Consider the following 13,702-nt stretch of genomic DNA (forward strand, 5'->3'; position numbering starts at 1 on the left):
GTGCGAAGAAAAGTTCATTGGTTCTCGGGAATTTTTTATTACTATTTTGCCTCATGCATCTAATAGAAATTATTGTAAAGCTTTTTTAAAAGAGGAATGTATTTATCAGTACATTCCAGATATCTATTTTTTATCTCTCTCATTTTAGTTCTTATTCTTTAAAATTTATAGCTGATACTTTAACTGCGAAATTATTTTAAGTGTATTGATAAAAACTGCTCAACAAAGCTTTTGATTTATTTTATTATAATATTATATAAACGAAACCATGTGCAATTATCTTTTTAATGTTTTAGAAATTAGTTATACATTAAAGTTTGCTTTGCACAATTGACATAGATACTGTTTTTTCATACATAAAAGGGATACAATAGAAAAATAACATATATTAACCCAAAACGTTCAAATTTCGATTCGCTATTTCCTACAGAAAGAGCATTTTAAAATCGGGGGGCTAGAAGCTGGAGAGGTCGATTTACAGCAATACAAGCTTCTTTTATTTCTGTTGAAGGATTGTTCAACGCTTCTCTCGTTTCATGACCTGCTCCAGTACCACATTTTTCTATTACGCGCTCAATCACACAATCAGCAGTCCAGTGGTATACCCTATATAGGTAAATAAAAAGTCTTTTAGAATTTGTTCCTATATACATATTATAATAAGAATAAATTCTTCAAACGCAGTAATTTACTGATGTGTTTCGAAATTAATATTCATAACATGCAAAATATTGAAGTATTTTTGAAAAATAAATACTTCTATTTGGTAAAATATGAGCATTTTTCTCACAAATATATACTTTTCTTTTCCTTTGCATGTTTTAATTTTTTATCTAAATAAAAATAAATCAAATGAATTTTGTGTGAGCCTCGTGCATTTAAATAGATGATGCCACATTAAAACTTGAAAAATTGAAATAAAAATAATTTTTTCCTAAGAATCTAAATTAATACAGAGAAGATACTTATCCATATAGGAAAACCATAAAAAATCTTTTTACTATTACCGACACCAATGATGCATTATTAAATTTAGTAATACGTATTAATGGTATTATGTAAATTGGTGTTTTTATTTGATACTAAATATATACGCGTGCAATTCTTACATGTACAATTCTTACATGTACAATTCTTACATGTATCTGGTCGTACTTAGCTGTATAAAACTCGAACCATAAAACGATATCTTCGCCCCTTAGTGGACTGATCGTAAGTCAAGGTCTCCGGATGATTACCAAGTTCAAGCATCAATGGTATCGGTCAGTGAGCGGGTTGATGACTATTTTGATAAGCTTAGGAGAGGACAGAGAATCTGTGACATCGGTCCTCGTTAAATTGTTCTACCGTAAAGTGATCGACTTTGGACGCTGGTCAGGACGCCATCTACTCTAAGGAGCACCAAAGTTGTGATAGCTTTGTCAGGGCAGGTTACCTTAGCCAGGGTTGTATTTCAGGGTAGCTTTTCTAGTACCTCTCAATAAACAATTGAGCAGTTTTAGTGCGACGTAAATAAAGTTCTATAACTTTTACAAACTAATATCTTCAAAATATTCACATTTTGAAAAATTAGGTATGAAGTTGTTAATTATTAGTATATCTTCCTAACAGTACTGAAAATAATAGTTCTCTAGAGAAATAGCTCTTTTATCTCTTACAAGCAAACGAATTAATTATAGTGTATACTTACGTGCACTTGATATCATTTTCATTTGGATTTCTTTGAGGAGAAAAGTGTGACAATGCTCTCATTTGAATTTCTCTAAGACAACCTACTAAGTAATCTTTATTGTTCTCTCTACAAACTTCATTTGTCTCATCATCAATCTCATTTGTTTCTGAAATAAATTATGAAACAATAGCATAAATATAAAACTTTTTTTTAATACAGTTGGAGGCTTTTTCTTAATGTGTAGTGGAGGAATGGGGCTCGATTCCTAATGGCGGCTTAAAGAACAAATGGGTATCAGCTTGTCTAAGAAGTAAAGGTGGCTTGCTCACAATTCTAACCGCGTTATTACAACCATTTGACTGTTGCCACAGACTGTTGTGTCAATTCTGTAGTTTTATTTTACTAGGAGGTTTCGCTTTCTCTATGCTTTGCTTTTCAACCTGCATATGATTACTTCACATTTATGGCTGTTCAACTAATATTTAAGGAGAAAGTCCGATTTTTCTTATTCCATTTTATTGTTACTTATGACAGATAAAAGTTTGCTTTCTTACTTGTTGAAATACAGTTTCAACTTACTAAACAACATTTGATTACAAATTCAGACTGCCTCGTCATATTGAATGAATTTAACAAGTCTCTGAGTTCAGAGGAAGAAAGAACCTAAAAATTCATCTCAAATTCGCTGAACGACGACAAAGTTTGATCAAATTGTCACTGGAAATATTTTTTCTAGCAGTTTAGTTTGTATAGGTAATTTTACTGCCGATATTTGTCGTAATTTATAAGACTTCACTTGATTCTTTCATCAAATCCCGTCTTTGCTTTGCATTTCTTTAAAGAATTGAGAAATAGATCTTACTCTCGTAAATAAATTCCATAGAAGGTCCATTTTATATCATTGCTATAGGCAATTTGGGCCAAGTAATAAATTTAGGATGCCATGCTCCATTTAACGTTTTAACTATTTTAGCCGTTGAAAAGGCCGGGATAGCCTGTCCGATAGGGCGCCCATGTTCCAGAGTTTGTGGGTTCGAACCCTGCCGGCCGAAGACTTCCCGTGAAGTAAATGGTGACTGATGCACGCTAAATCTGTCGAGTCTCAAAGTCATCCATGTTCCCATAAAAAATCTATGACTCTGGGGGTACTGGATAGGAGATCGATCATTCTCTGATTCAGGTCAAAATTACGATCTGTGGATGAATGAATGGATGCGTGAATCACCTTTATAATTTTTATTCCCTTTACGTAATTTTGAACTCGACTCGGAGGACAAACAGTAAGACAAACTTCCCTTCAAAGGAAACTTCTAAAAATTAACCAGCCTTTTCTAAAAATTAACCAGCCAATAAAAGGAAAACTATGAAACTTCCTTGTTTTTTTAAACGATAATAAGATTCTAACCCTCATTTCAACTACAACTAAAATGTTTTCGTCAGTAATATCACACTATTCAAATTGCGATTTCATTGAACATGCAGTTATTTAAAACTATTCTAAATCCGTAAAAAAGAAGCGGCTCGTAAAAAAAGAAGCGGACCACACTGAATATTTTTTGGCCTAGAGATTGGTTCTTCACGGACTAGGACTTAATAGTTCGAGTGGATGACCTCAAATATGTTAATTAATTAGTACAGACGATATTTTAAAAAAAGAATTCAGACTAAAAAGCTAATTTTCTCTGAATAAACATACCTTATTTTCGATGGATTCCGATTCTAGACCATCAAAGTATAAGAGGTAAATGCAGTCTGGGAAATGTGTAATAATTTGGTCAGGAGAGCTGTCAAAGGTTTGACCCGTTAATGTTAATTTCACTTGTTTCGTATTTCAACATATTACGAGACTTCTCTTAACGAATTGAAAAAAATTGCGCACGCGATTAAAAATTTTGTTTATCCAAAGATAATTTCTTGCATGACTATTTTTTATTAGTTATTTTTTTTATTTTTAATACATATTTAGAATTTTGTTCAGAAAAAAGTTTTATGAATTATTTTTTCTAAGCTAAAGTCTTCAAAAAGTATACAAAGCAGGACGAAAGTAATTTATTCAATGACCAAGTGAAGCTAATGATAGGAACTGCTAAAGCATTTCTGTGGGCGGACAAGCGTTAGCAAGCAGTGGTGGTGCCTCCTAGTATAAATGCACATATTTGGCAATTCACATCTGAAGTCATCTTTCACACAAGTAAAGTTACTAACACCATACCTGTTTCTCGGCATTTTTTGTCGATTTCCTGAAGTGCGTCTTCCAGTTGAGCTCTATCACTCTCATCTAGACAATCTTCAGCGATTGATCTCAAGCAGTTTTTATAAGTCCTCGCTACTCTAAAAAATTAATAAGTAAATAAATAGTTAAAATATTTTCATACTGAATTCTAATTTTTCCTAAATCTTCAAGTTTTAAAAACAAATCGAAATTTTTTTCCAGATGAAATCGATAGATTACTGGGTGTCTCGATATGACCTTAAGTGTCACTATGCTCCAGATAAAAACTACTCTATTGGTTCAATTTTTCTTTAATTAATTTTATAAGACATATTTTTTAATGAAAAATATGTCTTTAATTGGTTTCTATTTCCGCTATAATTTCTAATAATTTTATATAATAATTTTAAGATAATTTCAATTGATGGAATTACTTTTTGAGCAATATATGATTAAGGAAAAATAAATTATTTCTTCATTTTAAATCAATATAGAACGAGATAACTCAATTTTAATAGGACTTCAATGAAACAAGAAATAGAAAGTAATGTTTCTAGCATAGGCTTTTAAAATTTCTTGCTTTTGAATCACTAGAGTTTTTGTTAATAGAATAGAGAATCTGTACCATCACTAAATTGAAAATTAAATTTTTTTTAACAGATTTCATATGTGACTACACTCTTTTTTACGACTCTCTGCTCACGCATCATGTCCCCCCCCCACAACTATTCTTGTGTCCACTCTTTTCCTACCTTCTCTTCTGCAGATGATATTTCTTTAATATATTTTATTCTTACATTGAATAAAAACAAAAAAACGATGTTTTCCAACAATCAGTTTTCGAAACGTAAAATATAGATTTGAAATTTAGTTTCCTGTCTGAAATATTTTTGTTTGTAAATCGACGCACACAGATGCTTTGCTTTCTAAAGATTTTTCTGATAATAAATTAACCATGACCCATAAAAAGAAATAAAAAATAATTGCCTGAAAATATTTATCACAAAAACAATTACATTAGCATTATTTTTGTTTTCAACTTAGGAATCATCGACATATTAAAGTTTATTTACCATAGAATTAGTTTCGAACGTCCGCTATCATAGAGGTTCTTATCATTGAGGTCCACCTTGGAATTGATCTTGCATGTCACGACGCGTCTTCGTCTGTAGGAAACAGATGCTTTGGCAAAAATTTCTTTCTGTTAGAGTACAGATAGTCAAGAAGAGAGAAAGATCTGGCTTATAGAGTGGATGGTTAAGGATGTGGGATTTGTTTTATGCTGCCAAGCACATTACCACGAAGCAATACACCTATTTTTGTACACGAAGTTGCACTTTTTGTTGCACACGAAGTTGCACACGAAGTTGCTGTTTTTGCGTCTAATGAAATTCCTAACCTGTCAACATTTTCCTAGGGACGAAGACTAGCAGTCAAATGTGACTCGTTATTTCTATTCCCAGGTGGCTGACTTCTATACTGGATTTTGAAAACTATTTCTATAGTATGACAAATGTTAGTATTTCGTTGGTTTTTACGCTGAGAAAAAGGAAAAGTATTACTGTATATTTTGCAATAAATCTTTTAAGGCAATTATGTTTCGTTTCTTTTAATTGGGGGTGGTAATTTTACTTTTCGAAAAATAAAGAATCAGCATGTGTCGATTTGTCAACAGCAAGTTACCCAGCTGTAAGCAAAAGCACAAAAATTCATCAAATTGTATGACAAGTTATAGAAGTCTCGTCATTTTTTCAAAGAGAAGAAACTTGATTCTAAATCTTTTCAGTTAATTATGTTTTTTTCATTGGCCGTGGTAAATTTATTTCTCGAAAACCGTTCGCAAAATAAAGAAACAGCATATGTAGATTTGTCTGCAGCAAGTTACCCAACTGTATGACAAGGGCTAGAAGTCTGGTAGATTATTGTTTCTCTTACAAAAAGTCTTTCTCTGGAAATTATGTTTGATTTCTCTTATGAGAATTGAAAATGACTTTCGTTACTTTTATAAGAATTATGTAGAGATCAAAAAGAGCTTACTGGCATGCTTCGGTTTCTGATGGTTCATCCATAAGCCGTTCGAGCATACTGTTAAGGCATTCTCTTGCTCGTGTTTCAATGACTACGGAACTACACCTTTCTGCTTGAATTTCACCCACAGCTAGATAAATGATAGAAAATAATAAATCATATATAGGTAACAAAACTCCTATGTTTCTTTTCAGAATCGATCGCTAATTCATTTTTCCATCGTCTCGGAATTACAAAATTCCATCAATTTAGCTGTTTCAAATGGAGTAATAATAGAGATTATAATTTTCTATTCTATGATCGAAATTGGTTTTCAAAACTGACTCGAAATTCGGAAAATTGAGAAAGGTAGCTGTTAGTATTTACTTTATATAAAGTAACTATTATTTGATTAATACTTGAATTCGCTGATTTTAACATTTATGTTAAATAGGTAAAAAAATAACCCAGCACAGCTAAGTCTTTGTTTAATTATTCATTACTATAGAGTTAAAGCCTTTAATTTTCTATAGTTAGAATAACATTTTGGATAAAACCGAAAGGTATTATTCTCAAAACTCTAAAAACAGGTTGTAATACCTTTTCGAATAAAACAACTTTGTAAATAAAAATTTTATTTCAAGTTAACATTATATGAGGCTCATATATACTTTAAGGCAAGGCATGAAATTTCAATTCCACAGATAATAGCAGGACTGAAACATTTAATCACCACTATTTCAGGAAAAGATGATGAAAATATGATTTTATTTAAGTGACTTTTTAATGAAAACTTTTTAATGAAAATAATGTAAAAATTGGAACATATTTATTGTAATAATAATTTTAGATCAAAATAAGGTTGGCTTGAGTTTTAAAGGTTTCGAGAAGAATGGTTCAGTAGAGGAAAAGAGAATAATTTAGCATTTTTTTATTCTAAATAAAAGAAAATGAATTTTTCAATAATTCCATGTAATACTTCCGTTAAGCATAACAATCAAAGGGCATATACATTTCTAAAAATAACGTTTTAAAGAATGGAAAGTTCGCGACATCCTTAAATAATTAATTGATTGTCAATGTCGAGAAAAAAATTTCGTAATCGTTCGAAATAAACAAGTTCGTAATCGTGTTGTACGTTGCTGAATAACCACAGAAACTAAAGTTCTCTTTTAAAGAAAAGGCTCGCATGCCTTAATTTTGTAATTAAGATATACAAGTTGTCAGGCAAAGTAAATTTGCTTATATATGTTTGTTACACTAAATAACTTAACAATATATAATTCTCTACACTTCTTTCCCATTTGGCCTAATGTTGTTTTATTTTAATGTTCTCTAGGAGCTGAGTTTAAAGTTGAGTCACAAACCAGCTTTATTTGAAAAATTGTTGAATGTATGCATCCTAAATTGTGGCAACTACTTTCTACACTGAGGAAAAAGGTATGGTAAATAATACGAGAATAAGGTAAATTTTACCGTATTTCTGACTCTTTGGGAACAATAAAGGAATCGATAATTTTAACCTCAGTGCTTAGGTAATGATTTTAGTAAAATTATCAATAAATTGGGGTTTACTTATAATTTTATATTTACTTATATATATAAAATTTGGTAATTTCATCATGATACCTTAGAGAAGTATATAAAAACCATGCATTCGGTTGAATTTGCCTTCCAATTTTGTATTTTTTACTAAATGTGTGGTAATAAGAACTATAATTTTGGAGACCAGAATTTCAGGTAAACCGTTATCATAGGAACGGAAAGATTACCAAACGAATGTTTTCATGACCATAGATTTTGTTTTTATTTCAGGAATTTTATTTCTGGTTTGTAATACATCTTCGATTGCATCAAGAATCATCTTTGATGATTCAATAAACTTTTTATTAAGTAGTTGACCCCCTTTTTTGGTACTAAAATATACTAATTTTTACAGTGTATTTGATTCTGGAGAGAATCGTTAGCTTTAATGCTAACGTTGATTAGCCTTTCCCCCAATTTCTACTAAATGTCCGGAGTTGTCTACGCACTCTTATTGTGATTGTTCATTTGTACTTTTTCATTTTATGCTAACACCACAATAGCTCCTCTATTATTTCAGTATATGTACTAATATCATGCTTGTCCTGGGATAATTTGAATACAAACTCTCATTCACTAATAGATGGCAGCTTTACGGAGCTGGCTAACACAATAAAACTAGTACTTCTCATTTCTCACAAGTGATGTAGACTTTAGATAAACTATTCAAGAAACATACTATGGTTAACTTAAGAAAACATAACTCAACCATACTTAATCGTAAGCCTATAAACTAACAAAAAGTCATAAATAACTTTAGACTAATGCCTAGTTAAATTTTATTTCAAACCCCTGTTAAATTTTAGTCAGAATGCTAGTTAAATTTCATTTGAAGCTTTTGAACGCTTGTTAGTTGTAAATGGTTACGAAACCTTATAATTTTATATTCATAGTTTTTTAACCATATCAGTGATAAAATGTTTCAAACCTTTAAATGAATAACTCTCGATGTAATGATAGGATTCTCACGGTAATGATAGGATTGTAATGTGAGACGAGGGTCTCACATTAAATATTCTGATTAATTAGTGCAAAAAACTCTCTAAGTTATGGATCAAACATAAAAGTGTGCTTCATCTTGATATATATATATATATAATATATATATATATATATATATATATATATATATATATATATATATATATATATATATATATATATATATATATATATATATATATATATATATATATATATATATATATATATATATATATATAATTTGACATCATCAATTTACACAGCGTTATCTATCTTGTAGATGACGTGATTAGAGAGGAATGCATCGAACAGCTTTCCGTGCATGCAAACCAACTTGACGACCTGCTTCCATTTGACTAACTGCTGATCCACTATCGAAAGAACTCAAATGATATGTTATTAGCATTTAGCACACAATTATTGAAACAACACACTGAATTTCATAGAAATAAGTTCAACAACCTATGGTGCTATTTCAGTCAAATACCAAACATTATGAATTTTCGAAGGAATCAAGAGATTGTGTGCACTACCTTTAATACAGATAACAAGTACTGCTCTATCACGCTCTTTAAATTCAAATTTACTGATATCGTTCGGCTGTCAAGAACGCTATTTTTCAAAAATCATTTATTTCTTAGCAATTGTATAGCTGTGTAGTTCGAGTTCTGAAAAATCAGTTTTGAATTCAGGAAAATTTTTATATGAATTCATTTCTCTTACAGCTCAAATACACAATTAATACTCTATACCTTATTTCGTGGTTACACTGTATTTTTATGAGTGCTATAAAAATTTTACAGTCCTTTGAATACGTTTCGAAAAATCATAATTTTAAAAAAGAATATTAAACATTTAAAAAAAACTAATATAATTAACTAAAAAAATTATAAGAGTTTTCAGAAGATCTATAATAAAAAAATTTCTCTCCATGTATAGCATTGATGGGCTCTTTTAAATAAACCAGAATATATTCGAGGCCTGTGGCTTCTAAAAAATGAGCATTTTGCGCCGTTTACTGTGTTCTAGACATTTTCAGTTCCAAACTCCTGAATTTTATTAAAAGCTTGTAACTTTTTATAAAGTTGTAGTGGATACTTAATTGTGAACATTATCAATGAATTGAAATGGTCAAATTGGTTTACCAAAGAAACTATTAACATGGCTTAATCAATCTTCTAAAATGGCTTAATCACTTTTCTAGAATTTAAAGTAATAAAAGTTGCTAATGCCATTTTTGTCGATAGAAAGTGATAAGGAAGCTACTCAGTACGTCTTACACCTATTTGGGGAAAATATTACGGAGTTACTATTAAGAGAATTATTATGCTCGGAATTATGAATATACGGAATTATTTATGCTGCAAATCATATGCTAATATATCTACAATGATTCATAACACTTTTAAAATGATATTAGTTTTCCTAATTATGCCGTTATGTACTTTTATAGAATATAAAATATTATAAAAAATGATGAGTGAACTTTAAAATTATGGAGAATATCTTAATTTCTGATTGTTGTCAAAATTTTTTCTAGTTCCTGTAAAATTTATTTATTAATGTTTGATTCTTTGTTTATTAAGTTTGATTTCTAGTTATTTTTTCACCCTTACATTAAAATAGTTCAAAAGTTCATATGTTTATTGTATTCCATTTTATTTCACTAAGATCAAGTAATCCTGGCTCATTCAAGCTTGCTTTTTAGTTATTTGTGGTAATATATCGCCTGAAGTTCTAAAGATTTGTTTACATTTATCATAAAAAATTTATTTAATAAGCGAGCTTTTATATATTTTTGGATCTGTATATATTTTTTTTTGAAAGTCTTGTGTTAAATTTCTGAAATAATTAATTTTGGTGTTGGAAAATTTCATGGGAGTTTGTTCAAAAATTGTAAACTCAAAATTTTTTAAAGTGATTTGATTTAAGAATGTAAATAAAAATATAGTATTCTAAATATTTTTGCAGGTTCATTTTGAAGAATCTCAACTAGAAATAAATGGAAAATATAGTAACAATAAATTAAGACCCGATGCTAGGAAGCTATTTCATTATCAAAGAGTCATTAGGGCCACTTGATCACATCGGAAACAGGTTTCCTTAATTAAATTATAAGTTAGCTAATCCTTGAGATTTATCTGATTTGTTTGACTAATTAAAATTGTCGTTATTTCTTTTTTTCTACTTCCTATAAAGTAAAGTATTTTATTCATTTTCTAATTAATACCTGCACCCATAATTGTTCATATTTAAATTTAATCTACAAATTTCTATTATTTTTTTTGAAATTCGAATTGCATGAAATAATTATCTATGTTTCTTGAAGATATGCGAGTTCAATGTATTTTTTCCCGGTTTCTTATTCACCAAACATTCGTTAGTGACGATCTAGAGTGAAATTAATATAAATTAATTTATATTAATGTAAGAAATCTCAATTTTTTAAAGTTGTATAAGTTGTAGCAGAAAAACAATAATAAGTAATAATAATATCAAGATATATGAATTCAATCTGCTTTTTTTTTGGTTTGTTATTCATTAAAAATCCGTTAGTGTTATTCTAGAGTGACAATAATATAGATTAATTTATTTCTGTTTTAGAAAACTAAATATTTGAAAGTTGTATAAGTTGTAGCAGAAAAATAATAATAAGTTATAATTATATGAAGATATATGAGATGATGATAGAAGATATATGAAGATATATGAAGATACATTTATTTTTTCCTGTTTCTTATTCACTAAACATTTGTTAGTGTCACTGTAGCTTTTGAAAGCTGTATAAGTTGTAGCAGAAAAAAATAAGTTGCAATTATATGAAACAAATCTATGATTATTTGAAATTATGATATTATTTCATCCAAATTAAATTTGTATTATAGTTTAAAATCTATAATGGTTACATTTTGTAAATTTCAAAGTAAATATTTAATGTAACCAACAATTATATATTTTTTCTTAATTGTTCGTCATTCTTTATTTTATTTTTTAAAGTCAATGTTTTCAACTAAGAACAAAAATATTATTGCAGTATTATGTTAGTACATTCTGCTAATATGTTAATCGGTTATAATGAGATTAATTCTATTGCGACTTTTGATTTCCAGGATCTTTTCAATAGCATTCACCTTTCTAAACTAAGAGATGTCCTTTTGAATTATTACTATGATTTTAAAAATATCCTTTGTTGCGATTTTTATTATTGGGAAATTCTGATTAATTTTTGTCTTTTTAGTAATTATTTTTACAATGGAAAGGATATTTCTCTTCAAATTAATGGAATACCACAAGGATCTAATTATTCATCTCTCTTAGCTAACTTATTTTTGCATTATTATGAAAAAAATTATACTCTTAGTATTGAATTTGTTTTTAGATATATTGATGACTTAATTATTTTTAATTTCCAAGATTTTACTATTTTATTGAGTGATATATACCCTGAGGAATTAATCTTACTTCGTAATCATGATGATAATATTAATTTCAATTTTTTGGATTTGGGTATGAAAATATCTGCTTTGTTGATTTATACGATAAAAGAAATGATTTTAATTTTAATATTAATAAACTAATTACTTGGAATTCTAATGTTTCTAGGAGCATCTATTTAAATACCACTTTTAATGAAATGAACGGAATTAAAAGAATATGTAGTAATATTTATTTATCCAGAAAACATATCGATAAACTCTTTCAAAATTTGATAAATAACAATGGATATCCAACTAAAGTAACAAAATTTTATACAAAATCATTGAATTAATCGTATATTTTTGTGGATATATTTGCTATGCATTTTTTTTTGCTTTGTTAATTTTATAATTTTCCTATGTGCAAATCCACATCGGGGAAATCCATTGCCAAAATTCCTTTACTAAATAATTTCCTTTGTTAATCTATACAATTTTTCCATGTGCAAATCCATTTCGGGCAAATCCGTGGGTAAAATTGTCTGCTAAAAATTTCTTTATTAATTTATAAATTTTTTCCATGTGCAAATCCATTTCGGGCAAATCCGTGGCTAAAATTATCTACTAAAATTTTTTTTCTTTGTTAATTTTTCCATGTCCAAATCCATTTCAGGCAAATCCGTGCTAAATTTAGCACTCAAAATTTCTTTACAAAAATTACATAAAATAAAGTAGAACACAATAAGTAGAATTAACATGTAAAAACAGAAAATAAAATATAATGAAAAAACAGAATAAAACATAAAACGTAATCATTAAAGCGCGTAGTGAAATCAAATGAACTTACATGAGCGGGAAATTTTTCAAGAATGATTTAAAATGTTTTCGTAACAAGATTGCCAGATTGCAACATATAAAAACAAAAGCGCAAATTGATCGTAACTAGTGGAGTTTTGTTTTGAAGTGCGTTCTTACTGCATTATTGAAGTGAGTTTGATTTGTTAGTTACCAAGGATGGGCCAGAAAATGGATGTGCGCGCGGTAATATTAGACTGGATAATTTAAAAGAGTTGAATATAAATAATTTTAGAAAAAAAAATATTTATTTAAGAAAAAAATATAAAATAAAAGAGAGAAAGAAGCATAAATTCCCTGTTTTGCACATGATTTAAGCCATGGATTTGCCCGAAATAGATTTGCACATGGAAAAATTATATAAATCAACAAAGAAATCTTTTTAGTAAATAATTTTAGCCACGGATTTTTACCTTACCTGGGTTCGAGTCCTGACGTTGACTGGTCATATGAATTCTGCTTTCAGTTCGTACCGACAACCATGCTGACAGATATTTTATAGATTCCTTTTTTGTTAAAACAACTGCACATATATGCTTAAAAAACAGGCATCCGTTTTTAAATAACGTTACCTTTCTGTGAATTAAACAGTTTTACACAGGCATACTAGCTGACAAATTTTTTTCAGTAAATTTAAAAGAGTTTTCTCTACAGTTTATTGTTTATTTACAAATAACTTCTTTAAAAAGTCAACATATGAATGTGGAATAAATTATAGAAGAATTTGCTTTGTTTATTTTATTATTTGTTGATTATTTTCGACATATTTAATAAACATCTGTCTGCATTAGTAAATACAAAATAGCTTCTGATATTGCATTGCATTGATCATTATTGTATTGTATTGCAGTTTATTTTTAATTATTAATTTTTTTCAAGTTTATAACTTTATGCATACTAAATATTTAAAAAAATAGTTCCTGTTCCGAACTTTTTAAAATAATTGAGTTGAAAATTGTGCTTCTTGCAAAG

At 28.8% G+C, this 13,702-nt stretch overlaps 1 protein-coding gene across 1 annotated transcript in view; it reads right to left on the bottom strand.

Annotated features, from left to right (window-relative positions):
* Nucleotides 1-271: 271 nt before the first annotated feature.
* LOC107457096 (uncharacterized) overlaps nt 272-13,702 on the bottom strand; it is a 70,259-nt gene continuing 56,828 nt past the window's right edge. The window contains exons 2-5 of the mRNA XM_016075160.3: nt 5,922-6,042; nt 3,885-4,003; nt 1,691-1,838; nt 272-606 (exon numbers count right to left, since the gene is read on the bottom strand). Coding sequence (XP_015930646.2) covers nt 441-606; nt 1,691-1,838; nt 3,885-4,003; nt 5,922-6,042 — 554 coding nt within the window. The 3' untranslated portion in view covers nt 272-440. The remainder of the gene's footprint in view (nt 607-1,690; nt 1,839-3,884; nt 4,004-5,921; nt 6,043-13,702) is intronic.

This window comes from Parasteatoda tepidariorum, chromosome 7 (assembly GCF_982258835.1).
Source record: "Parasteatoda tepidariorum strain Cologne lab strain chromosome 7, Ptep-v5.0, whole genome shotgun sequence".
NCBI lineage: Eukaryota > Metazoa > Arthropoda > Arachnida > Araneae > Theridiidae > Parasteatoda > Parasteatoda tepidariorum.